Source organism: Cervus canadensis, chromosome 10 (genome assembly GCF_019320065.1).
Source record: "Cervus canadensis isolate Bull #8, Minnesota chromosome 10, ASM1932006v1, whole genome shotgun sequence".
NCBI lineage: Eukaryota > Metazoa > Chordata > Mammalia > Artiodactyla > Cervidae > Cervus > Cervus canadensis.
In genome coordinates this window covers 61,950,760-61,978,485 of record NC_057395.1, presented here as the reverse complement: position 1 = coordinate 61,978,485, position 27,726 = coordinate 61,950,760, and the positions used below count along the sequence as shown (strand labels likewise).

The window sequence follows — 27,726 nt, the reverse complement described above, 5'->3', positions numbered from 1 at the left end:
GTGTTCAGACTTGCAGGGACAGACAGCTGCTCCCACTGGCCCAGCTGCCCAGGCCAGGAACCAGCACAGGGGTCTCTGGGGGCCCCTGGCCAGTAGGCTACCACACTTCTGGACTCCTGGCAGTTCCTAGAAAGTGCTGCCAGCACCTGAGTCACTCAGGTCTGGGTGGCTGGAGGAGGGTCAGGGTCGTCTTGTTAGAGAAGCCCATCTAGGAGGAAGTAATCCGGCTGTCTGCCTGGTTCTGATTCCTTCCGTTTCCTCTATGAAAACAGCACCAACAGCAAACCCTCAACCCTAAAAAACTTCCCGTTGCCTCTGAACAAAGATGCTGAAATTCTTCAGCTCAGGCTGACATCTGTCAAGTGGGTGCCTGCTTCATCCTGTGATGGAGTTCTGAAGTTAACACTTTTATTTAAAAAAAAAAAAAAGATGGGCTGCATCCTTCCTCCCTGGCTGACGTTCAGAAGGGGGAGGGTCAGTCCTGCAGGGTCTGAGAAGGCCGCTTGGAAGTGGTGATGTTGGGTGAGAGCTGTGAAAGAAGAGAGAGGGTCTCCAGAGGTGAGGGGTAGACAGGCAGGGAGAATGTTCCAGACCAAGGCAGCAGGAGGAGGAACAGTGGAGTGCAAGGGATGGGAGGGGGGCAGGGAGACCAGGTCAGGGGGACTCCGAATGATCAGCCTCTCAGGGAACGGGGAGCTGGGCGTCACCAGACAGGGGAGTGCTGTGCGCAGGTGTGGAGCTGGACAGGAGGAGCCTGGAATTCCAGCTACAGGGAGAACGAAGTTCTGAGCTGGGGCTCTGGGGGCACGGAGGGCCCCAGGCCGCCTCGTGTGTCTACTGAACTCTCAAAAGGCCACATTCATTTCCATCCTGCCATCCCTCTAGGCTCCCAGGTCTCGGCCACCTTCATCTCTGGTTGAGGTGACTGCGGCAGCTTTTTCGCTGGGTTTCCCTTCTGCAGTCCATTCTCCAGAAAGGAAAGACAGGGGTGGGGGTGGGGGTAGGGTGCTGTTTTCAGACTTTGCCATGGTGACCACACCCTTCTGGCTAAGACCTTTCAATGCTTTTAGCATCAAGATCAAGTCTGATGTCTCAACTTGACATTCAGGGCTCTTAGCAATCAATACCCACTCCTACTATGTGCAGCCTCCTCTCCCTAAAACACTCCAGCTGAGCTGGGCTATCTACAACCTCGGTCACTCCCCTCGAGGCCTTTGTTGCCTCCCGCTCCCCCACCCCGTCCACTGCCTCCTTAGCTTTCAAGCAGCAGGTCAAAGCCATCAGGTCTGACCCGCTTTCCCACTCCTGGGCCTCAGTGCCCCACTCTCGTTGGCTCTTCAGCTCATTTCAACAACCACTCGGCCCCTGCTTTGGGGATGGTGAAATGTCTGAGGCTAGTGACAGCGTCCGGGTCAAGAGCAGGCAGAGTAGTGAAGCTGGGAGATCCCAGCTCCTCCTGCCAGCTGCCACACCCACCCTTTCACCCACTGCCTGCACCTGCCTCCTCGCCTTCCTCCCACCTGTGCTGGTGACTCACCTGCACACATCAAAACCTGGGGCCTGGCTCGGTGCCAGGCCAGGTGCTTGGCGAGACAGCAGCAGTCTAGGTGGCTTCCATTCCCCTCCAGCTCTCAGAGAGAAACATGCACACACACCAAGTCCCCTTAACACAGACTCACAACAAAAGGCCTTCGAGAAGGAATTCCTTGGCTGTCCAGTGCTTAGGACTCTGTGCTTCCACTGCAGGGGGCATGGGTTCCATCCCTGGTCAAGGAACTAAGATTTCTTCACACACCTCGAGGCGTGGCCAAAAAATGCTATCCTCGAAAAGAATACTATGCGAGGAAGACGTCAGGCTTCATGAGGGATGCTGAGACAAAGGTGAATCCTCAAGGATGTCACATACTGGCAGAGAGAAGCAGGTTGTGATGGCAGCCAGCGTTTACAGGGGCTTCCTGGGTGGTGGTGGCGGTGGTTTAGTCACTAAGTTGTGTCTGACTTGTGACCCCATGGACTGTAGCCTGGTGGACTCCTCCGTCCATGCAATTCTCCAGGCAAGAATGTGGGAGTGGGTTGCCATTTCCTTCTCCAGGGGATCTCCTGACCTGGGAATAGAACCCGGGTCTCCTGCACTGCAGATTCTTTACTGACTGAGCTACGAGAGACCTGAGGGTGACTCCCATATGATCACATTTCACCTCACAACAGCCTGGTGGCGAAAAGGCAACATTAGCGTCCCCGATTTACATGGGAAGAACCAGAAGCTCAGCAAGCAAGCGCCTGCTGTGAGTCACACAGCTGGGTCTGCCTCCTGGCACTGAGAGCTACTTGCTGTCAAACGTGAACAAAGCTGAGCTGAGCAAAATCTCCCACTATCTCCGGTAACGGAAACCAGGATAGGGCTGGAGGACAGTGGCAGCTTTGACGAGGGAGCGAGGCCAAGCCCTGGGGCTGCGGGAGAGCAGAGGACACAGCAAGAAGATCCATGGAAGCATATCGCGAGGTGGAGGGCGGATCTGATGTGGGTTTTTCAGAGGTCAGCCCTTGCTAGGTGGGGATGCCGAGTCCTGATCATTTCTGGAACTCTCTAGGCAGCGCCCAGAGAAAGTCAGCTGAATTCATGAGGTAGATAGGCAGCCTCAGAAAAGGCTGGTGTGAACGGGAAGGGGAAGGGTTCAGGGGGTCCGCTCCCTGGACAGGAAGCTGGCTTGTGGAGGGAGGCAGCAGGTCTGACTCTGGCCACAAGAGGGCGCCTGGCACCAGGCAATGAAGCCGCTCCGGAGGTGTGGGTGGTTTGTTGCTGGTTCCCCAACGGTCTTGGGAGGGAGGATGTGGAGGAGGGGATACACTCAACTCACTACCTGAAATTCCAGCACCAGGAACCAGCACAGTCGGGCACGATGGTTTAGATCAATGCATGTCTGCTCATTCTGAGACTGTATCATCTCAGGCCAGTTATTTCTCTTTATACTGAGTTAGTAGGGTTCTTGACTGCATTCTTGGTAAAATTTGGAAGGGCTCTTTCCTTGAAACCTACCTTCCAAAAGCGGACAGCTCTTTTCCATCTCCTTGTCTATGTCAAGGACCTGTACAGCAATGCTTCCCTCATTTTGATTCATTTAATCTGCTGTTCAATAGTGCACAGAGTATTTATTTCAATGACTGTATTCCCCTATCTTCAAATCTACCTAGTCAGTCTCTTACTTTCTGCTATTTTTTTCTAGCACTATCTTAAGAGGTTCCATAGGTATTTTATATACTGTATCTGATAATAACAGTATCTGAAGTCCGGGGGTGGGGGTCTAAATAAAAAAAAATTTTTTTTCTGTTCAGGAAGCACTTTGTTTCTCCAAGATTAAGAATTAAAAAAAAAAAAATTCCACTGACAGAAAATCTGCACTTTGAAAATCTGCATTGCTTTGCTCAACTTCTGAATGTTGATTTTTGCAGACATATTTCTCTCCAATCATTCCACCCATGATTGATGGATCAGTCTTAACTTCCAGTTTCAATACTTGGCCTTTATTTAGAAAGCTCTTCAGGACCTTTCCTTCTTTTTTTTTTTTTTTAAATTTAGGCTGTGTTGGGTCTTCATTGCTGCACGTGAGCTTTCTCTAGTTGCAGAGAGCAGGGGCTACTCTCCAGTTGTGGGGTGCAGGCTTCTCACTGCGGTGGCTTCTCTTGCTGCAGAGGGTGTTGCGCAGGCTTCAGGGGTTGCAGCACTCCGGCTCAGGAGTTGTGGTTCACGGGCCTAGTTGCGTCAAGGCTTGAGGGATCTTCCCAAACCAGGGATGGAACCCATGTCCCCTGCATTGGCAGGTAAATTCCTAGACACAGGACCACTAGGAAGTCCCTAGGACAGGTTTTAATCCAGTAAGAGTAGCTTCATCTAAAGGAGGTGCAATGGAAACTGTACAAGGTCCTTCTCCGCGTGGGCACTCATCAGAGTAACAATGGCTCCAGGGAGGATTGTTCAAGCCATTCTTTTCTGCAAGCAAGTTGATCCAACTGGTTGAGAGGGGAGAAAACCTTTTTTGCTGTGGCGTCACTTAAGCTTTTCACCTTAATGTAATGCTTTACATAAGGATATTCATAATAGAAGCAGCCTTTTCAGGTTCCTTCAAGATTTGTGACCATCTCAACAATTCTTTTGCTACTCACTCCAATTCATTGTTTAGATGCAGCAGAATAAAGAGCAGTGGCATAGTGACCTTCGATACCATGTATCTGACCACAGGTGGCCTCACAAGCTTGATAAATGGTCTCTGCATAGATGTCCTGAAGCATCGCACCTGAGGAGAGTCCAGACACTGCTGGGGTGGCAGTCCTCTCCTGGGCACCTCTGGGTCAAACCCAAGTTGTGTGCGTGCATCCTAAGTCGCTTTAGTCTTGTCCGACTCTTTGCGACCCCATGGGCTGTAGTCCACCAGGCTCCTCTGTCCATGGGATTCTCCAGGCAGGAATAGTGGAGTGGGTTGCCATGCCCTCCTCCAGGGGATCTTCCCAACCCAGAGATCAAACCTACATCTCCATCTCCTCCATTGGCAGGTGGTTTCTCTACCACTAGCACCACCTGGGGTGAGTGCTAAATCAGTTTATTGTTCGTGCTGCTGTTGCTCATAACGGCTCATTTGCTTGGATATGAACTTTAGTTCATGGACAACTTACACTTGGTTGATATGTAATAATATGATTGCTGTTTTAATATTTTTCTCTAGAGGATTTGCATTTTTGCTTCTGCCAGATCCCAGGAAATACAAACCTGGAATCATCTTAATTCCTCAGTCCAGGTATTCTTTGACCTCTGGAGTAAGGAGAATCCGACCTTAGCCCCAGGAGAGAGCAGACATTAGAGGCTCTGGTCAGTTTCCCCTACTTGCCTTCTCCTGAGGCCAAAGCCAGTGCCCTGGCTTCATGGAGAGGTCCCGGTGGTTTTGTTTCATTTTGTACTCAAAGCCGAGTGCCACAGTCCAGTAAAGTTTTTTGACTTCTTGGAATTTCTTTTGCCCTCAAGGAGCAGTTTTCCTCTAGTGTGCTGAATTACTACTGTGGTTTTAACTTACAGTCACAGGCTTGAGATCCCCTGGGTGGTGGAGTGCAGTGCTGGGCAGCTGTTGAGAAAGATTGGCAGTTGGCACCATCTGCATGAAAGATCATACAGTTAAGCCCCCATCTTGCCTTCTAGGGCCAACCTGAGGTTTTCCCAACCCTGAGATCTGGTAACCAACTCCTCCCTTTGCATTTCGGGGGTCCATGAAGCTGATGGTACCAACAAGCCTCTAGGGCAAGGCTGCTCAGTAGTAGTTCTAGGGCTACTTATTTTCCAGAAATGGACATCTGGGTGACAGGAGTGAGGCTGGGGCCAGTGGGGCCCATGGGAAATGGTCTCTGGTCAGGAAACCAGACAGCCCAAGACCTCACATGCACAGGTGTGCCTGCAGCAACCTGTCATGGCTCAGCTGGTCAGGCCAGCTCAGAGCCAAGGGAAGTACCACGTGGGTCCTGCTGGAGGCACAGCAAGCTGGTGGGCTTTCAGGGGAAGCAGTCTGGACACAGGATAAAGGACCCAAGAAACGTCTAGTTCCAGAAGTCCCACTGGAAAATTACCCCAAAGAAAGAAACCATGCTTTGGAAGACGTCTATTTTAGTACGTGAGGGAAAACCAGGAAGCAATCCAACTGCCCAACAGCAGGTGAGGAGTTAAGGAAAATCATGGCCTTGAGGGAACTCTCTGGCAGCCTAGGGGTTGGGACTCCATGCTCACTGATGCGTGCTGGGATTCAGTCCTGGGTAGATCCCAGATCCCCCGCGAGCCCTGGGGTGTGGCCAAATCAGACAAACAAAAACCCGGCCTTGATTAGGTTATACAAGTAGTAAGCAAATAAACATGAAGGCAACAGTGAACTTATTTATGATTTAACATCAGTGTAAAAAGGAAATGAATGAATATTCCCAAATCCAGGTATGTTAAAAAATGTTTAAGGAAATAAATAAGTTATTGGAAAAGAAAAAGGACCTACAGAGCTACTACCCTATTCTTCAAACTTTCTGTGGTTATTTTCCTCGTTAGAAGATCACTTGATGGTAAAGAGTTAACACGGAGCTGGGAGCATCTGTATGCTGTTGTTGGCACTCGGCTTCCGAGTTCCAGCAGCCAGAACCACCTCCTAGGAGATCGAGGAACAAGGCAGAGGGGATGTAGAAGCCCGCCGGCAGGATGTCTTACACAAGTCCACGCACCACCTTCCCTCCTAGTCCCATTCCAGCTTGAGTCAGAAAAGGAATATAGCCTTTTTATTGACTACTTGAAGTAGAACAAACTAAATACATATTTAACAGTTTTGGTTCATTTATACAGTACATTAAATAAGTTATGCACAGAGTTAAGTAACAAAAGTTCCTATCAGAGTAAAATGACAAAGCACAGAAAAAAATCAACTCTACCGCATCCTGTGGGTGGTTTCACATTCATCATCCCCCTTAAAAAAACCACGCTTGGAAGCTCAGTTTTGGATTTATTTACATTATTGGCTTTCTCTGTGGATGGAGCTTTTGTAGCCTCATCAGGAACTTGGAAAGCTGTGAAAGTGGACTGAAGGCCTCTGAGCCAAACAGCACTTTCAGCCATCCGCCTAATGCTTATTGCCGCTTCTCTCTGCCAACTCCAATGCAGGTCCGGGGCTGTCCCTGCCAGCCGCCAGCCGCACATGCCCTATTTGGTATAAGCATCAATGAGTGTACACTGGGCAGTTGTGGGTCTGACCAGATGGGGTAGCAGGGGAAGCGCCATCTCTGGGACTGTGGAGGCAAAAGAGGCAAAAGCTGCCCTCAGGCCTCAACCTTCTCCTGGCTCATGATGGAAAAGGTTGCCTGCACCATCATCTTTGGAATTGAGCATGTCAATGCACGTGGGCGAAGAGGCAGGTGGTCAACATTTTGGTTTCATAAGAACTACAGACACTCCGAGTTGGCAAGGGCCCTATCCAACAGCTTGCCCAGTACCCACACCCACCCCAACCCCAGGACGGAGTCCCAGCAGCTGGCTGCTTGGCCCATGCTGGAACAGTCCATTTCTCTCTGGTTTTTCTTACATTTGGTTTTTCTTACTGCTACCACCCAGTTCTCTGTAAATAGCTTAAGAAAAAAAAAAAAATCTAAGAAAGCTGGCTTGGTCTATTGTCCCGGGAGCCTGGAAACCAGTTCTGAAGAAAGCCTCGAAGATGAGTTCTATTTTAAATGATTTACTCAATCCATAATCTCATCTACAGTTTCCAGGACAAACAGCCAGGTGGTCATTATTCATACTTTCATCCTGAAGAACTCATGACCACACAATTTCAATTGTGTTGTTGCAACTTCAAGCCCACTTGCTGCGATCTCTGCTGGAACTGCCCACAAGGTCTGCCCTTTGCAAGCAGGTGACATCACTGGGGATCCAGCTGACTTTGGGACAAGGCTATACAACGTGAAGTGTAGATTTCCCGTCTAGAAGCTGAAGATGCTCACGTTGACACCAAGAAGTGAGGAGCTCCAGGTGGAGCCACTTGCCCAGATGTGCAAAAGTCATCCACACAGCAGAGGGCCCGCAGCAGCCAGCACCAGGCATGGACCTTTGCCAGGGTGACGGGTCTTGTTTCCAGACTAAAATCCACTGAGACACACACAGGACTCAGTACTGTCCAAGAGAAGGTGCATTTGCTCTGTGACTTCAGGGTTGCATGACTGTGCCTGAGCAGATCTGTCTGAGCCCCATCCTGAGAGCTGCAAGGATGCCCCCAGGGGAAGCTCTCACACTCAGGAGGAGGGCTGCTCATTTCCAAGCAGGTGGACCGAACCTGAGTCTGTTTTCACCCCTGGGTGGAGCAGGCAGTGGGGCCCCAGAGGATGATTGAAGCTCTGAGGATCCAGCCCTAAAGCTTCCCTCAGAACATTTAAAACAGTTCCCATGCTGGCTACTTCCGGTCTTCTCTGGCTCCTGCAACCATTCCTCACAGGGCAGAGGACAATGATGTGCCATTGCTTGTCACACTTGCTTTTGATTCCTAGGATAACACTGAAGAGCCCAGGACTGCTCTGACAATACCTTCAGTACCACCACTGTGTCTTTTCTTTGTCCCCTTAAACTATAAAGGTTGGTCCTCTAAGCAGTCTGATTATATTAAGATACTTTAAATCTAACTAGATGAAAGGGGGGAGCCTGAATCTGCACCATCAATCTGGGTATCAGCAGACATGGGAAACCGAATGGGGAACCTGGACTCACCCCTGCCCCTCCAGTCCCCTCACCCCATTCCAAGACAGTGTCCCTTCTCCTCCCAACTCCAACCAGAGAGCTGAGACTTTCAGAAGAGAGGGAGCAGGAGAAAGGGATTCTTCACATGTAAATAGCAAGTTCTGGACAGATGCCCTAGCAACCGATGTGTGAAACTGACCAAAATTAATACAGCAACAGGCCTGAGATCTGAACCGCAGTGTGGAACACTGCTGAAATCTTTAGCTTGGCTTCTGGGTGGCACGTGAGCAAAGCAGTTTAGAACAGCATTACACAAATTCTGCAGATTAAGCTGTCACTGGACTCACAGTCCACAAAAGTCAGCTAGGAGCCACCTGCACACTAAACCTAAACCTTAGCTGTGGAGACTGACATCGAGCCTGATGAACAGTATTCAGTGGGCTTTGGCTCTTTATTCCAACCCGGAAAAACCTGAGCTACCCTGGCTCGGCCACTGAAGATTTACAGGACACACCTAGGTGTTCATCTAACTTGCCAAGGAAAAAGGGAGCTGAGGTGAGACCCAGTGGACACCAAGAGACACCCTCTTGCTGCCACCAGATTTATAGGCTCAGTGACTGCCTCTCATGGGACATCTCTTCTCAGGGAAACGCAGGCAACTTCTGTCTGGGGTTCTAATTTCATCTCTGTTAGGCAGGATACCTCAACTGCTGCAACTAAAGGAAAGCTGCACAATAAAGCAACTATTCTGTTATTCTTTCTCTGGGTATACCTCACTTTACAGAAGTCTGGGTATTTTAATGGTGCCTTGTACTGAGTTTAAGACAGAAAATCCTTGAGTAAGGTAAATTAGGGACTTACAGTTTTTACTTATTTATGTACTTGGCTGCTCCGGGTCTTAGTTGTAGCTTGTGGGACCTAGTTCCCTGACCAGGGATCGAACCCTGGCCCTCTGCATTGGGAGCACAGAAACACAGGCACTGGACCACTAGGGAGGTCCTGGGACTTAGTTTTTAAAGTAAGATATACCTATACGTAAGGATAATGCTACCTATGCTGATACCTTACTGGGAGCTTTCAATTCACTCTGGTCAATGTGCAGAAAATGGCCGTCTAAAGCTGAGCTTTCAAGGGTCAGCAGCAGCAGCGCCAACCAACTCATTCCTTGCTGCAAGAGGGTGCTAGAGGCTTGGAGTTGGAGAGGGGAAGGGTCAGGGTCCTTGGGCTCCCAATAAAACTTGAATGGCAAGGAAGAACGTGTGTGGCAATTCCTAACATTTTAAAGGGAGTATAGGTGATGTCATGTTTGGAGAATCAGGTAAGCAGTTGGAAAAACTCCCTGAAGACAGGAAGAAAAATTGGTCAGGCTCTCACAAATGGTTGTCACATTTCAGGGAACTTTTCTTAGCTCAAAGAGGGTAGGTATCAACAAAATTAGAGAAGGGAAACAGGATTGTATGCCCAATAATAAACTGACATAGGACACGTAACGACAAAGTCTGAAGAATTCTTTCAGGTCCAAAAGGGTCGCTCAGAAGTGACCAGGCCTTGACTGGTGAGGCAAGTCATAGCCATACCACATCATATCCTATGGGTCAACTATGGCTTCAGAGGTGCCAAACAGAGACCATGGGAAGAAGATCCACCCAGTGATCTGGACATGCGTGGTCTGAGATAAAAGGACACAGAACAAGACAACTGTGCAAAGAGCCAAGTGGTGACAAAAGTTTCTGCATTTCCAACAGATGATCCATTCAATAATGTGATGATACTAGTTTGGCTAACATGCTCAGAGAGAACAGACAATCCATAATTGAGTCTCATTCTCCCTCAGACCAATCCATGCGCTGAAAACTATTTTCTGCATAAGTAAAATCAAAAAAGAGAGAAAAAAAATGGGTCCCAAACTAAAATAGCCAGCCAGGCTGGAAAATCTTGTCCAACATGATCTGTGATGCTTGGTGGAAGTTTTATTTTTCATTATGGGTGCTTTTACTGAAATGGTGACTTCTTCCTGTGGTTTCTGAAAATCTTACGTCTGAATGGCAGGGCCAACGAGGGTGTCCTGAGTGCTGCTTTTTGCCTGCCCCAGTCCCCCGGGACTAATCAGTGGCACCTGCTGAGGGTGGAAATGGGCGCAGGGAACTGTTCAGGGGCAAGAGGAGCTGCTCCCTATGAGAGAGGCCTCCTTCCCGGCTCGCTATCAGTCTCCAGGCCTCTGCTGCGGGAGGATGCTGGAGCAGGAGACAGTGAAGGGGCGAGCTGCTTCCAGCCTGGCTGGGCACACTTGACAGTCGGCTCTCTCACAAGGCAGGGAGGAGCTGGTGGTCTACATGGAAGAGTGGCTGGCCATGCCAGCTTTAGCTGGGAGAAGAACAAGCCTAGAAGCCATGGAGGAGTCAGCTCCAGCCAGCGGCCATGTGCACACACGTGGGAAATGGACAAGTGTGTGAACAGGCTGGGGCTTGAAGTCTTCCTGCCTCCACTTCTCTTTTGGATGATGACCCAACAGCAACTTGCACTGCTTCACATAGCCAGCCTCCCGTGTAGAGTTCTGTTGTGCGGTGAGGTTGCCAGGGGAAGTAAGTCTGGGGCTCAGAGTCCGTTGGTGTCAATGGCTGTCACAGAGGCTGGTGTGGAGGAGCGTGAGGTGGTTGCCGAGGTCTTATCCAGGGCTGGACTGGGGACGCTGCAGTCGGCGGACCGGGCTGAGGAGCCCCGCCCTCCAGGAAGCAGGGGCCGGCTCTGGCTGTGGGGACTCTGGCCATGCAGGTTCTGGCCACAGAGGCGGTGGTGCCGCTCCCAATCCTTATGCTGGCAGAAAGAGCCACAGTATCGTGCGATGTTGCAGCCACTGCAGGTTTCGCTGGCTTTGCGGCCACAGTTCCAGCAGTTCTGCAAGACACAGGCATTGGTCAGCTGGCGGGATCCTGGGGGGCACGCTTGTCATCAGCTGCTCTGCAGAAGAGGCAGCGGGGCTGTGGGGGGTGTGGGCGCTGGAGCTGCACACACCTGTGCCTGTACCGCCCGCTCTACTGCTGCGTTCTCTTTACTTCCTCTGTGTTACAGAAAAACTGCCTGCCCTGGGCTATGGGGACAGCGACACGAGGGAACGTGAAGACACATCCACACATCACCGTAGGGCAGGAGCAAGTCCTGCTGAAGACAACAACTCCAAGTTTTGACTCATATTTTAATCCTCAATGACCAAACCAAACCAAACCAGGCTCCCACATCATAGCTATCTATTCCAAGACCACGAATGTGCTCAGTTTTCTTTCTTATCCTTTGCAATGCAGAAATAATCTTGATGTGTTCACTGACAACATCTGAAATCTTTTAAAAAAAAAGTCACCTGGGTACTAGGTTGGGTGACCACGAGTGTGGGAAGCTGTGCTCCTCGCTCTGTGCTCATTCTCCGTTCAGTGATACATCCCATGAGAGGTGGGCTGGGGATCATGGGACTACTTCCGGTCGTCTGTTTATAGGAGCCCCTGTAATACCTCAGACCCTAAGGCCCCAAGGTCTATGTCAGGGAGTTTTCTTCCTATTTTTTGCTCCCACACCTGCCCCTTGGTACTCCCCTCCCTGACACACGAGTATTTTACACCTAAGGTCTCCACGACTCACTTACGGATTTGATCAGCCAGCTGCACCCTCCCCTGCAGGTTCTGCAGAATAGCAGAAGCCAATTATGAGGCCTGGCCTGATGATCAAGGAAGAAAGATGCTGTCTCTTGCTCAAGTGTAAAAACAACTAATAAAAAACAACAACAAACAACTGATAAGAGCAACAGAGGACCCCGAGGCCCCCTCACCCAGCTCTTGCACTGTATAGATCTAGATGGGACACTGAGGGCCAGTAGGCAGGACTTGTCTGAGCTTATAAAATGATCACGTGGCTATGCAAAGCCTGGAACCTGGGCCTCCTGTCAACTATTCTGAAGGGACACATTTAGTTTCAAAGAGCATCAGAAAGGACTAAAGATCCCGTCCAACACTAGAGGCTTCTCAGGAAATACACTCCAGGGACTGCCCCAACCTTGCCAACACTAACACTGGAGAACCAGAATCAGGGACAGTCATTCTTAGGATCTTCAAGCAAGATGTATTTCAGAAAATTTCACACTCTGGTAGGCTGACTCCAGACAATGCTTTGGTCAGACAGTATTGCTTGTGGGGCATGTGCTTCATGGAGATGCTGTGGAAACACAGGCCTCTACTTCCTCTGTCCAAGTCTGCAAGAACATCCCAAACTGGGCCAGAGGATTAAAGCAACGGTGCTTTCACCTTGACCACCAATGAGAAGCCAGGGTGAAAAGGACAATTTGCATTCTCTGTCTCTGTGGCTTTGCCCTGACTTTACCAAAAGGCTTTTTGCCAAGAAACATGATGAAAGGTTTACTGTGGTCATCACCCTTCAAATCAGCATTCCTCAAAGATGGAGCAAAACACATGGCCAAACAGGCCTTGTAATTTATGGGGAAGGTTATAAATCTTCTGAGTTACTGGCCAGGGAAGTCAGAGATGGTATTCCAGAATATCCTTTGACAAGCAAGGGCCATCAGTTTATGTCAGTTACTACTCCAGGTGTGGCCTGGGGAACACCTGTATCAGAATGACCCAGAGCCCATCCCAAAATTTCCTGACCTTATTTCAAACCTGGCTCAAAGGAGAAATGATTCCTATCTTATACTCAACTGCTAGCCCATCACGTTTGCCAGGAAATCTAAGCTGGGGACAGAAGGGGATCTCTACCGAGGCATCATTCCAAGGGAGATGCTTGGGTCTGGCCTCAGAGGAGGCAGCTGCTCTGCAAGAGTAGGAGCTGCCACACCTATGTTGTTAACAATGTAAGAAAATCCTTTCTGTCTGAACAGTGCACTGCAGTTTAAAAACACTTCCACAACTGTGATCTAATTGTATCTTCCTTAAAAAGTATGAGACCAGCAGGACAGGGGCTGCTACTCACCCACTATACAGAGAAGGAGCTGATCCCTGAAGGGGACGCTGCCAGTGTGAGGGGAACTGGGAGGAGTGCTCAGGGCTCCTGGGCTGCTTCCGCTCTACTGAACTACCTCTTGCAGGATGAACGAAAAACTCCAGGGGTACCGCTAGATATCAAGCAGAACTTTCTGAGTGGACTGGAGGAAACCAGCCCTCTTGGTCCAACACAAACTCACTGACAACACACGCCCCGCTGTCCTGCCTTGTTTTGGAAGGAAAGCTTGCAGGGATGGGTGCTAGTGTGTGCCTCACCTGCAGGTCACTCTGTGCCTTGAATATAGATATTGACATGGGTGGCTATAATGAATCCAGTACACAAGAGAAACAAATAGGAGAGGAGAAGGAAAAGGGGAGAGTCAGAGGAACTATTTTCTTCCAATTCATCTGGAAAGGCTACAACAGGACTTGCTCACATCCTTTTTCAATGGCCACATGATAGTTAGGCACGTTCATCTTCACATCACCATGCTTAATACCGTTCTTTGAAAAAGATTTAAGGAGGATGAGAAAATAAAATTTCTGTCATTTAAAAAACAAACCAACAACAACAAAAAAGCTCAGTTCTTTATAAGCTTAAGAATATCCCAGAGAGTACATGGGATTTACCTACTTACAGAAACAGGCTTGTTTCAGGACTTAAAAGTTTGTCTTAAACCTGAAAAGTAACTGAAATCAAAGTTACAGAAAAATTTCATTACATCTGAAAGGGCTGTTAGGATGTTTCTCTTATGTGCCTTTTAATTATTTTTTTCCTCATAGTGGTACAGAAGCACCACCATGTCCCAGGGCAGTCAGGCAGGCCTGCCAGATCTATCCCCTCAATCCATGAAATAACTAGCCTCTTTGTAAATGGACTGGATACTGCAGGACCCTGCACTGCCTTTCTTCTACTCTCTGGCTTCAGTGATGTGGGATTAGGTCAGTTAAATTCCCGAAATCACAGTCTCCTCACTGGTAAAGTTGGATTCCAACAACACCCACATCCCACTGTGAGGATCACGACCACAAACACATTGAGCTCTGTGTGTGGCACCCAGTAAGCCCACTCAGGCAGTGGTGGTCATTGCTGTAATGTAGTTCCACAAACTTCAGGGAGACTTTTCATAACTTAAACCAATATAATGAGCCAATATGTAAGAATATAATAATTGAGAAACAAACCTCTCCGGAACTGAATAAAAATTATAATTATCTAGTTCGAGAGAGGACTGTTGGCTCTTACTGCCCAGCACCTGAGAAGAAAGCGGTGGGCTTGTCCCCCCTGCCCCAGCCCCAGCCCCCAGTGCTCTGACCTCCGTTGATTCTTCCTGCTCATTTATGACGAGAAAGGCGTCCTCTGCAGCCTGCCGTTTGACGTCCGCTATTGTCTGCTCCATTCGAGCTCTCTCGGTTGCAATCACTTCAAAGGCTTTTTGCTCTGCCTCAGCAACAGCTTTCTGTACTTCTGACATGGCCTGAATTTTCACCTTATTCACAGCTTCTTCTGGAAGAAAGTGACAATAAAATCAACTGGCCGAGAAATCTCTCCCCTCCTACTAGACATCATTTCAAAGAAGGGACAGAGGTGAAACAGGATTTTTCTTCTAAAAATACTTATGACAATGGCATTCTCTTTTATTCTTATCTCCACTTGTCTATTCATGCAATCATTTGTTGGGTCTGCAGACCGAATCACTTGTTGGCACTGTGCAAGGTGCTGAGGAGACCTCGGCGACTAAGATGTAACATATTTTCACAACCGTGAAAGCGTATGAGCGTGGCTGAGGCGACATGATACTTGTCATTATCAGGGACAAGAATTCCAAGGGGAAAGGTGGTCAGATCAGTAAGTGGCAGAGGAGGATCAGGAAAACGTGTCTTGGTTGAGATGGTAGGTGGAAAGGAATCTTCTAGTCTTGCATTCCACACTAAGGAATTTGGCTCTTCTAAAGAAAATGTGAAACCCTAAAGGGGTCTATGCACAATGAAAAGAGTGAGGGCAGAGACCCCAATTGAGAGGCTGGTCAATAATCTGACTGATAAACAGAGATTCTGAATGTAGGTAGGAGCAAGCAACACAGAGGAGGGGATAAGACAGAATGAGGCTGGTGCACCTAAGGGTCTGGAGGTGGAGGTAAAGGTGAAAAATGGAAGTGCTGTGCATTGAAACAGATAATGAGCAAAATGCTGGTGTGGAGGTAAGCAAGAAGGCTGAGGTGCATCCAGGTACAAATCACCAGAAGGCAATTAGGTACAGAAGACTGAACTCAGTGGAGAAACGTTGCCTGAAGATACAGTTCTGGGAAGGTTGCTAGGTGCTCTGGGCTACAAAAACCCCAGCTGCCATTACCCCACTTGGATCCTGATCAGTTCTTCCCATCAAACCCTGCTTAGTTTCCACAGGATGTATACTCCAGGTGACACACACGGTACGCACCTGAGCCTCAGTCCTAGGTCCCAGCATGAATGATGTTCCTTCTAAGTCCACAAGACTGGACAACCCTGAAGCCTAAGGAAACTCCCTGACTGCTTGGTTCTTGCACATGGCTGAGGCTCAAAGGGGGTTCACACACAGTGTTCTAGGCTGACAACCTAGAACTTTCCATCACATTGCTCCATCCAAGAAAAGTTTTCACCCCAAATGACAAGGGTAATGCTGATAACTATTTTCATTTCCCATAATTCTACTTTACCTCTTGGTAATATAATACACACCTGCACATTGCCAACTGCAAAGATTTTTCTGAAGTGCTATGTAGTTTTCCAAATTAGTTTTAATGGTAAGATAATATTCTGTGGTGCCACACTGTAAATTCACATAACCATTCATTGCTATGTGGGCACTTCCTGGGTTGCCTTTCCCTTGCTCCAGTTCAGTCCAGTCGCTCAGTCATGTCCGACTCTGTGACCCCATGGACTGCAGCACGCCACGTTTCCCTGTCCATCACCAACTCCTGGAGCCTACTCAAATTCATGTCCATCACATCGGTGATGCCATCCAACCATCTTATCCTCTGTGGTCCCCTTCTCCTTTTGCCTTCAATCTTTCCCAACATCAGGGTCTTTTTCAATGAATCGGTTCTTCCCATCAGGTGACCAAAGTATTGGAGTTTCAGCTTCAGCATCAGTCCTTCCAATGACTATTCAGGACTGATTTTCCTTTAGGATGGACTAGTTGGATCTCCTTGCAGTCCAAGGGACTCTCAAGAGTCTTCTCCAACACCATAGTTCAAAAGCATGAATTCTTCGGTGCTCAGCTTTCTTTATAGTCCAACTCTCAGACCCATATGGGACTACTGGAAAAACCATAGCTTTGACTAGATGGACCTTTGTTGGAAAAGTAATGTCTCTGCTTTTTTTTTTTTAATGTCTCTGCTTTTTAATATGCTGTATAGGTTGGTCATAGCTTTTCTTCCAAGGAGTAAGCGTCTTTTAATTTCATGGCTGCAGTCACCATCTGCAGTGATTTTGGAGCCCAAAAGAGTCTCTCATTGGTTCCATTGTTTCCCCATCTAATTGCCATGCAGTGATGGGATCAGATGCCCTGATCTTCGTTTTCTGAATGTTGAGTTTTAAGCCAACTTTTTCACTCTCCTCTTTCAACTTTCATGAAGTTCTCCTTCGCTTATCTGCATATCTGAGGTTATTGATATTTCTCCCAGCAATCTTGATTCCAGCTTGTGCTTCATTCAGCCCGGCATTTCGCATGATATAATCTGCATATAAGTTAAATAAGCAGGGTGACAATATACAGCCCTGATGTACTCTTTTTCCTATTTGGAACCAGTCTTTTGTGACCTGCATACAGATTTCACAGGAGGCAGGTGAGGTAGTCTGGTATTCCCATCTCTTTAAGAATTTCCCACAGTTTGTTGTGACCTACACAGTCAAAGGCTTTGGTGTAGTCCTTTTTTATATCACTGCTTCTTTAACAATTTGTGAGTCTAAATCTGGATCATTCCTTACAATCATGGATTGTAGGGAGTCATTCCAAATCGTTACTGTTATTTAAAATTTTATTTATTTTTCTCTGGATGGACTAGGTCTTTGCTGCTGTGCATGGGCTTTCTCCAGTTGTGGTGGGTAGGCTTCTGGCTGCAGTGACTTCTCCTGTTGTGGAGCATGGGCTCAGGGGTGCGTGGGCTCAGTAGTTGCCATCTGTGGACTTAGCTGCCCCCACCACATGTGGAACCTTCCTAGACCAGGGATCAAATCCATGTCTCTTGCATTGGTAGGCAGATTCTCAACTGCTAAACCACCAAGTAAGTCTACTTTTTACTATAATTTTAAAATTCGTTTTAATTCTTTTGGCTGTGCCATGCAGCATGTGCAATCTTAGTTCCCCAACCAGGGATCAAACCTGTTCTCCCTTAACCACTGGACCACCAGGGAAGTCCCTGGATCATTCCCTTTTAAAAGGAAAGATTCAAAAGCATGCAAGTGAGAAATGATTTCAAAATACCCATGTGTTCACAGGTGGTAATACTTAACAATTCATTAAGTATTATTATCCATTAATTATTAATCTTATTAATCCATTAAGAATTATTTAGTGACATTAACAGGGCCCTCTAAAATTCTGTCAATAATTAAAGTGTTAAGGACTCTGGGGGCTAATTGGTCGGAGGGGGGGTTGCATTATCTTGTACTTTCCTGACTGTCAGTGAAAATAAACATTTTGTAATAGGGTTATCTGTATTTCTCATAACATGATGTCTGTCCATTTGTTTATATTATGGTCTTGAAATTAAGTGGGTATTAAACTTTTTCTAGAAATAAATTTTTTGTTAGGGAGAAACCCCAAAACTATTAATTCCACTGAGAAAGGGAGACAAGAAGGAAAAAAAGGCTAGTATTTGGATGAGGTAATATGAGGTTGGCATAATCCCTGTCTTACCACAACAAGCAGTTCCTACCCTCCCTTTTTCTTGTAGAAAATGACACCTAGAAAGAACAGTCTTTATGAAGCTAGAGACAGTGAAGGTGAAAGGAAGAGCAGACTGAACCAAATGTGGGAGTGTGAGAATACAGTGATGAGGACAGCCAGAAATGAATTAAGCTATACTTCCAGAAACGGGGCATATAAATAGAGAAGAGTCGGTTACTTAATGCCTCCCAGTAGAAGTGGGTGAAAAGGACTTGGATGGAGTGTACAGAGTCACTACAAATTCTCAACCAGCAAGGAACACAACAGGCAGTCCAGAAGTGGGGAGAGCTAAAGGAGGAGAAGCAGGGGCCTAGAGCTTTTTGAAGAGGAAGTTATGAGAAAATCACCTTTTCACAAATATGTACTCTACAGTCAAATCAGTGAGTACATGTGACCCCTAAGCAGACAGACATACCAGTCTTTTTCCAAAACTCCACAGGTACATATCCTGTTCCCGGCCTACTGTTGAATTCCCGCTGAGAATCTACAGAGAGAGAGAGAAACAGCATAGGGTCAGAACTGTCTATAATTGGCATGTTTTACTTTTGTGAAAAACTTATCCGATCTCTCATTCACCACTTAGAAAGATTCAAACATACACATTCATTTACTGGAAAAAATATTCTGACATGAAATAAAATCAGATTATAATAGTACACTTAATTTTTAGATGCTCACTTGCTAATCATTGGAGAAAAGCAAATCAAAACCATGAGATGTCGCCTCACACCTATCAGAATGGCTATCATAAAAAAGACCACAAATAACAAACGTTGGTGAAGGTGTGGGGAAAAGGGAATCCTTGTACACTGTTGGGGGGAATATAAATTGGTACAGACATTATAGGAAACAGTATGGCAGTTCCTCAAAAAACTAAAAAGTACCATATGATCCAGCTACTCCATGCCTGGGTATATACCTGAAGAAAATGAATATAGTAATTCAAAAAGATATAAGCACCCCAACGTTCATAGCAGCATTATTTACAATAGCCAATATATGGAAGCAACCTAAGTGTCCATCGACATATGAATGGATAAAGATGTGGTATCTTCATGGTATTTCCAGAAGTCAAAATTTTCAGCTCATTTACTAAGAAAACTATAGTTTCAGAGGCTATTAATCAAAGGTCAGACAGAGAATGCAAGTATTTGGATCAGAAGTGGGGGGCAAAAAGAACTGTGGTCCTATAAGAGGATGCTCTAGTTCTTAGGAGAAATAGAATGAAGCACTTGAGAAAGCCAATGTGGCAAATGTGAAAAAAGGGTGAACTGAGGCACAGGGCACATGACTGGTCACTGTGCTGCTGCTCTTTTAGTACTTCTGTATGGTTAAAAAACTTCAAAACAAAAAACTGAGAAAAAAATTGCTTTAAGTATAGGCATACAAAATTTCTTAGGAACACTAATTTGCTAATAAGTGAGCCCAGGAGTGGAGGAGGTAAAAAGTGGGATAGGGAAGATTTTCACAATCTGTATGTTTCTGTACTGCTTGACATTTTTGTAATGCAGTTCATTTTTTAAAAATTCCATTAAAAAAAAAAAAAAGAAATGAAATACCCAAGAAAATGAAGGGGATCTAATATTCAGTTCAGTTCAGTCGCTCAGTCGTGTCCGACTCTTTGCGACACCATGAACCGCAGCATGCCGGGCCACCCTGTCCATCACCAACTCCCGGAGTTTACTTAAACTCATGTCCATCAAGTTGGTGATGCCATCCAGCCATCTCATCCTCTGTTGTCCCCTTCTCCTCCTGCCCCCAATCCCTCCCAGCATCAGGGTCTTTTCCAATGAGTCAACTCTTCGCACGAGGTGGCCAAAGTATTGGAGTTTCAGCTTCAGCATCAGTCCTTCCAATGAACACCCAGGACTGATCTCCTTTAGGATGGACTGGTTGGATCTCCTTGAAGTCCAAGCTACTCTCAAGAGTCTTCTCCAACACCACAGTTCAAAAGCATCAATTCTTTGGCGCTCAGCTTTCTTCACAGTCCAACTCTCACATCCATACATAACCACTGGAAAAACAATAGCCTTGACTAGACGCACCTTTGTTATCCAGATATTAAAACACATTCTGAAGCTATAATAATTAAGTTTGATATTACATTGTGAAGCTATCCTAATTGCTAAGCATGTATGCTGGTTCTGGAATAAACTTAATAAGCTGTAGGACTACTTATGCCAAGTTTATAACTTATTTAAGCCTCAGTTTTGCCATCTGTAGATGAATCTAATGGTAGTTCCTATTATCTCCATAGGCAGGCTTGAAAACACACGTAAAAGACGTATTAGCACTGGCAGGAACACAGTAAGAGTCCACACAGCTATTATTACCAAAAGTGATAGCTAATATAGTCAGAAAGACTATAATACTTAAGACTATAATATTTAAGTATTAACAAAACCAGCATATGATAATTATTTCATTTTAACAGGTAAAGGATGGGTATCAATTGATGGTAGGAAAAGTTAAACTATTTGGAGAATTTAAAGTTGGATAGCTAATATGCAAACACATAAAACTTGAATATAGATGAAATTTATTGTGCCCTGGGAAGGTATCAAGGTCAAGGAAAACCTACAAATAAAATGTTAGATTTGACCCCATATTAACTATCTCATCCATTAAAACAAAACAAGATCAAGTGAACAAAAATGCCTGTATCCATAACTCATTAATTTGCTAAGGGTATCCTAAAGGAAAAATCCCTACCTATAAAGATTTTATATATTACTTACCATAAAACAAAAAATAAGCAAAAAACCTTTAGTTCAACAATAAGAATGGCTTAAAAAAATAATAGTGTATTTACATGGTGGAATACTGTAGTACAGTCATTAAAATCATGTTTATAGAATATTCAATAATGTGAGAAACAGGTTTAATATGCAGTTATGTTTTCAAAGAAATCAACAGAAAGTTGTAATACAGAATTCTCAGATACATTACAAAGCTCTTCAGTGTGGGATTATGAACTAGTGAATTCTTTTTATGTTTCTGTATTTTCTACAATGGGCCATACAGTTTGACTGTTTAAAAAAAAAAAAGAAAGAAAAAGATACCTACACTTCATGAGGTTGCTCCAAACAAAAAGGAATGGTTCTCTACTGTGGGAGACCAGGTCCCATCTCAGACAAATTAAATCAGAACCTCTGGAGCTGGGGCCATGGCACCAGTTTTCCTAAAGTCCTTGGATGGGTTCTGAGGAGCATCCGGGATTAATGACTGAAGAAAAGTACCTCGCTTAGAACCCACTGTTCACAGTTAAGGTCTCCCAAACCACACTAGGAGCATCACCTCTCTGTAGGTCATATATGGACATATATATACACTTTCTGCTATAACAATGGTAAAGTCCTTTCCAGCTGATTCTTTCAATATTGGTACACTTTGATCTTTCAGTTGCAGGCATTATTAATTGATTATGATTAGGCTTTTCAGTGGGAAAGAATTTCATTTTCTTTTTTTCAGCTCACCAGACATAATAAACATTTCCTTCTTCCCTTCCCCCAAATAAATACACTCAAATTCTGTTACATCAATAATTACAACTGAATTTGTAATTATTTCAAATTCAATCTCACACTCTTCCTGTGGTGTCAATATATTATAAATTTCCTTTTCTTGAAGAAATCTCCAGCCAGCTTCTGGGCTATTCTAGTCTGAACTGGCTACTTTCCACACTATTTCAGCCTGGAAAGTCCCACTGTTGTTTGGGATCCTCCCAAGTATCCCAGGGATTCCCTTCCTCCATGTCTTTCCACTTTATGGTTTATTTCCTGTGTTAGGGCACATCCTACCCAAATGTAGTAGATACCACAATGAAGGCTGATTGGAGGTGATTCTTCCCCTCTAAATTGTGGGTTATTAATCTAACAATTGTTTTGTTAGAATTCTAGGCAAAACAGTCTGATCACAGGTGGCCCCTCATTTAACTATGCCTTTGGACAGGGCACTTTTTCAGCTACTAGATGAATGCAAGGGAACATTTTTGGAGGAATAGTTTCAGGTGGTATCCTGGATATATCCTGGATTGAGAGCTCAACAATTTTCATCTCTACTGCTTCAGGATGAGAAAAGGCAGGAAGGGACGACCCAGCTTGGTACAGTAAAACTATTTGGTTTTTTTTCCAGGCAGAGGTTGATAAATGGTATTTTTCTAGACAGGGAGTGGGGGAAACTAGAGGGAAGCTGAGGTGAATTTTTTTTTTTTTAAACATTTATTTTTATTTATTTGGCTATATAGAGTCTTAGTTGTGGCATGTGGGATCTAGTTTCCTAACCAGGGATCGAACCCAACCCCCCTGTATCAGGAGCGCAGTCTTAGCCACTGGACCACCAGGGAATTCCCAATTTTTTTTTTTTTTTTAAAGAAACAAACCTTTACTGTGCTGTTTGTTTCTTTTGTTGTTGTTTTTGGCTCCATCGGGTATTTGTTGCTGCCTGTGGGTTTTCTCTGGTTGCAGCAAGTGGAGACTACTCTCGAGTTGTGGTGTGTAGGCTTCTCTTGTTGTGGAGTATGGGCCCTAGGGTGTGCTGCTGCTGCTGCTGCTAAGTCGCTTCAGTTGTTTCTGACTCTGTGTGACCCCACAGACGGCAGCCCACCAGGCTCTGCCATCCCTAGGATTCTCCAGGCAAGAACACTGGAGTGGGTTGCCATTTCCTTCTCCATGAGGTGAATATTTTGAGGGCTACTATAAGGAATGAATGAATGTGATGTACATGAGATGTCCCAAGCACATTCAGCCAGGCTTAATTTAACATTCAAACACTCTCTGAACATCACCCCATACTTATATACAGCATGGAGTTGAAAAGAGAAAAAAATGACAAACATTCTCATTCTACATGGGGAAGACAACATTTCTTGAACATAGCAGATACTGACCAAGTTCTTGACATATTTTGTGATTTACTGTTCATAATTCCCAAGCTCTTTATAATTCCACAATCAAGTACCATCTTCCTTTTAAAGGAAAAGATAAAAAGCCTCAAACATAAAAAATAACAAGAACCAAAGATAAATAAAAAGCCTCCCTTGCCAGCCAAAGAGACTCTCCCCTTACCATTGCTGAGAGAATCTGCGCTCCCAGGACTGTGCTGCCTGGAGACCAACTCACTCCCTGTTTTCCTCATCTCTGTGTTTTCGTTGAATCGTCTTTTCCAGTAGTTGAGTTCTTCACGGTCTGATTCTTGACAGCGCCGCAGGACTGCCATGGAGCGCCTTGTTTTTTCTACCATTTCCATAATGCAGTTGAGGGCCTGAGCCAGGCAGGAGGTCAGGCAGAGCCACAGGATAAGGATATTCAGACAATCAACGGTGAATATCAGGAAAGGTAAACAAATACACAGAATAAAGGCTTAAGAACCTTAAGGATTTAGCAATAGAGTTTACATTTGAAAGCCTACCTTATTGTTTCTCTTTAAATATATACACATACTTTTCTTTAAGATTTCAAACTAATATTTTTTGGATTCTTCACGGCTGAAGCAGACAGTCTCATTATAAGGAGGTATTACATCTTCTCTTCACTTTTAAGTGAGAGGGGAAACTCTCTTTTCCAGTTGGGCAGAGGACTTAAGTTTACATTCTGTGCCAGTGTACTAATTCTCATTTGTTTTAGAGAAGCTCCATTTATTATACCAGGCCCTGTGACAAGCACCTTGTATATCATTCTAACTCCCCCTGTAAATTCAAATGTAGCATTAGTTTTTTTTAATATATAAAAATTAAGCCTAAAAATGGTAAAGGGCAAGTTCCTTCACCATTTTTAGACTTAATTTTTCTATCTTCCTACCATTGCAAAGGTAGGATGTGGAAAAGTTGGGACCTAAAACTCATAAACCCATGTTTTTAACCATTATACTACAGAGTTTCACTTGGTTATGACCTAAAATGAAAACCCTACCACAAAGATTTGGGACTTACTCTTCACACTCTAGCTTGGGGAGTAGGAGATAAGTCAGCTATTATTGCAAAGACACTGTAGCTCTGGTTAAGTTCACTTCAAGCATATACACTCTTACTCTCAGTAATATTTAGGATGAAAAGTAATAAGTAGGAAAGTTATACACTGTAAAATTCTTACATGATCAAGATGTTTCCATTCATCAGCCCATTCCCTTTCTGTCAAACGGTGGTCTACCAACTCATCTTGATAGCCTCCATTTAGACCTATTAGAAATTAAATTTGAAGATAAAGGGAAAAATACCGTAAACAGAATTTTACCAAGTAAATACACATTCATTCATAGTAGCTATAAGCACATTGTTAAGGCCAATGATTCACAGTGACCTAAAACCACAAAATGACATAAAACCAACAAGAAATCACTACACAGAATGTATTAAAAACTCCTACAAATCAATTATGAAGGATAAACAGGCCAAAAGAAAAGTAGGTAAAAGAAATAAATGGTTACATCCCAGACAAAAAAAGCAGAGATGATTTATAAACATATGAAAAGATATTCGAACTTATAAGTAATCACACAGTGTAAATAAAATGTTCATGAAGATAATTTGACATCTATATATTGGAAAAAGGTAAACTGTCCTTCATACTAAGTGTTGGCAAGGCTGCAGCACAATACAAAGACTTAATCACCATAAACAGAGTTGGTGCTATACAAGCACTTGTAAACAATTCAGTAGTCCCAAAGTATTATTTGTTGCATGGTTTGATACATATTATTGAAATTTGCAAGAATGCAATGACTGTGTGAATCAAGGGTATACTGAATTATCCACTATTTTGAAAAATCATGTCATATATGTCACCACTACCCCTGGTACCTGAATCATCAATGTAACACAACTGTGTGTATGCTAAGTCACTTCAGCTGTGCCCAGCTCTTTGTGATCTGCCATCAGTCTGAATTTATAGGCGTGTTCAGAGTGAATCTGTATTTGTCCAACCATCTGCTTACACTTCATCATACCTTTTTGTGTAGTCATGCCTGAGCACTAACATATTATAAAATACTTTGTTACATATTAATAGCCTACTTTAGAATATTGATCCTAAAATTATGGCACTAAGGCAGGCTTTGCAGTAGTAGTGGTGCAGTTGTGTCTGACTCTTGCTACCCCATGGACTCTATGTAGCCTGCTAGGCTCCTCTGTCCATAGGATAGTATCCATAAATTTCATTTTTGGTGAATAAATTAGGGGAGTGTTACAGTTTATTTGTTTAAAAATGAGGGGTGGGAAATGATTAAGTAAGAACTATTTTATTAAGGCATATGTTTTCAAAAGAGGACTGGAGAAAATTACAGAATCTATATCCAGATTGGAAGACAAATGGTTGATTTTAAAATAGAACCATCAAGGTAGAGGATTAAAGATCTTTCGAGCAGAACACTTCAAGATGGAAAAAAAACCTCTCTCTAAAACATAGAAATACAAGGAAAACCTGACCAAAATGCAGTTATAGCTAGTTTGTGGCATACTTCTCTCTAATGGATTCAACTGGCAAAAAAACTTGTATGAATATAGAAAAAACCAATAGGAAGTCTCATTTTTAACATAAAATGAAACATACAGAACAGCTGCTAAGGGAGGCATCATAGCATACTGGGAATATAGCCAAGCTCTCAGCATCAGACAACTGGGGTCAGAATCTTGTTTTTGCCACTTTCTAGCTATGTGATTCTGGCCACAGTTCTGTCTATTTTCATGTATAAAAAGATGTAAACTCCATGGAGCCCCATGTGTGAGGATTAAATGAGACAACCGACATACACCATAATCTAAGTACTTAAGACTCAGTAAATGTTGGCAGCTGAGAACATCACTGCTGTCACGGCCCTCACCATTCAACTACCACTGCATGAAGCCAGAGTCCTACTGTGGTTCAAGTCTATGAAAGATGACAGTGAGTCTAAGTCAGAAAGGGGACAGGCAAATGTTTTGCAACTTTTTACTCCACAGGGCAACACACAAATGGAAATGTATGGGCAATCCTGGAAGCTAGTAGCCCTCTGGTTCTCTGCTCTGACACATCTCAGCAGAACAGCTGCAAAGAACCTTCTGCAGTAGTTACATGAGTACCTGACAAAGAGCTTTGTTCAAAACTGATCTCACTCTGCACTTTCTGAGTCTCTTGTAAATGTGTTATCATACCTTCATAATTAAAAAAAAATTAATTTAAAAAAATGATCTCAGGTGAGGTTTGCTGGGGGACTTTTTTTTTCTCTTAAATTTAATGATTGCTGAGGACGCATATGCCAGGCATTCCTGGCACATGACAATGACCCAGCACAGGGGGTGGTTTTCTCTCCATTTCAGAAATGAGTAAGCCGAGGCACAGAAAGCCTACGCAACTTGCATCAGATCACACAGCTAGTTATAATGCAGAATCAAGATTTAATTTCAGGTATGCCTTACCTCTGACCTAAATGTCTCTGCACCTTTTACCACATGTTTTACATCTTTGTTGCTTAACTTCTAAAACATTTCATTCTGAAATAAACTCAGACTTACAGAAATGTTGCAAGAATAAAGAATTCTCACATACCCTTCACCCAGATTTCCTAACTGTGAGTAATTTTATCTCACTTTGTGATTTTCCATTTCTCTTCTGAACCATATCAGAATAAGTAATACCCCTTTATTTTTAAATGCTTTTACTGTGTATTTCCTAAAATGTTAAGCCCACTTCCACTCTATGATAACAGAAACAAAGTATGAATTGAGATCAATTTCAAATGAGAATACTGTAATTCTAACATTCTTTTCATGTATAACATTGTTTTATCCGTGGGAAAAAAGCAATGATGATAGTATTTTGCTTTATCACTAAGAAGGAAAGAAAACCACAAATTCAATCTGAATTTAAATCATTACCGTGCTGTTTATGCCACTTACTAAGATTGTGGTGTCTATCACGAACTTCTCGATGTTCTATCATCTTGCTGGGCTCACGATATAGGTGGGAAGTTGCAATATCTTCTAAGGTGTAGTGCTGAAGAGGCGGAGGAGTAGGATGGAACTGGCCCCCAGGATTCATGAGGGGTACAGTGAGGGCAGGACTGTGCCGGGGAGCAGGGCTAATGGTACACACTCTCTTGGCAGGGGGCTCAGGAGCAATTGCATCTCTTTCAAAACTGCTCTCTTCCCGCCTGTAGAAGGATGGGGCAAGTACATGTCTGAACCTGTCAGTAAGTGCTGGTATAAACATTTCCCAGGCACCTACTGTGTGCTATGTATTGTACATTTTCACAAACAGGAAGATGTTAAGAAATGGTTTGAGATGAGGCATGAACTGAAATGTCTTCAGGGGCCAGGCAGATAAAGGAAACCACTGATTTATCCCAGTACAAGAGGAGAGGTCAAATCCATCCACAACAAGCAGACACATCTCAATCTCATGAAGCAAAGGAGAAATTAAGGCGATGACACATTTTCTTACTTTACAGGACTATGGAAGATTATGGGTTCAACTATGTTTAGAAATGCTGTTCAAGGTCAAATTTGCTACTATGGAGGTCAGTATTGGAAAGAGACAATTCTCCACATAGGAGGAAAAAGCCTCACATAATTAATATACTTGTGGTTTGGTAGGATTTTTAGTCATTTG

At 44.6% G+C, this 27,726-nt stretch overlaps 1 protein-coding gene across 3 annotated transcripts in view; it reads right to left on the bottom strand.

The window, feature by feature from the left end:
- Positions 1–6,272: 6,272 nt before the first annotated feature.
- Positions 6,273–27,726, bottom strand: part of CBFA2T2 (CBFA2/RUNX1 partner transcriptional co-repressor 2) — a 141,312-nt gene continuing 119,858 nt past the window's right edge. For 2 of the 3 annotated variants that reach the window (XM_043478908.1, XM_043478906.1), the window contains exons 6-11: positions 27,015–27,268; positions 24,235–24,320; positions 23,212–23,407; positions 18,561–18,629; positions 14,532–14,722; positions 6,273–11,128 (exon numbers count right to left, since the gene is read on the bottom strand). In XM_043478908.1, the coding sequence (XP_043334843.1) occupies positions 10,829–11,128; positions 14,532–14,722; positions 18,561–18,629; positions 23,212–23,407; positions 24,235–24,320; positions 27,015–27,268 (1,096 nt within the window). In that variant the 3' untranslated portion in view covers positions 6,273–10,828. The remainder of the gene's footprint in view (positions 11,129–14,531; positions 14,723–18,560; positions 18,630–23,211; positions 23,408–24,234; positions 24,321–27,014; positions 27,269–27,726) is intronic. The other variant, XM_043478907.1, reaches the window with a different exon arrangement.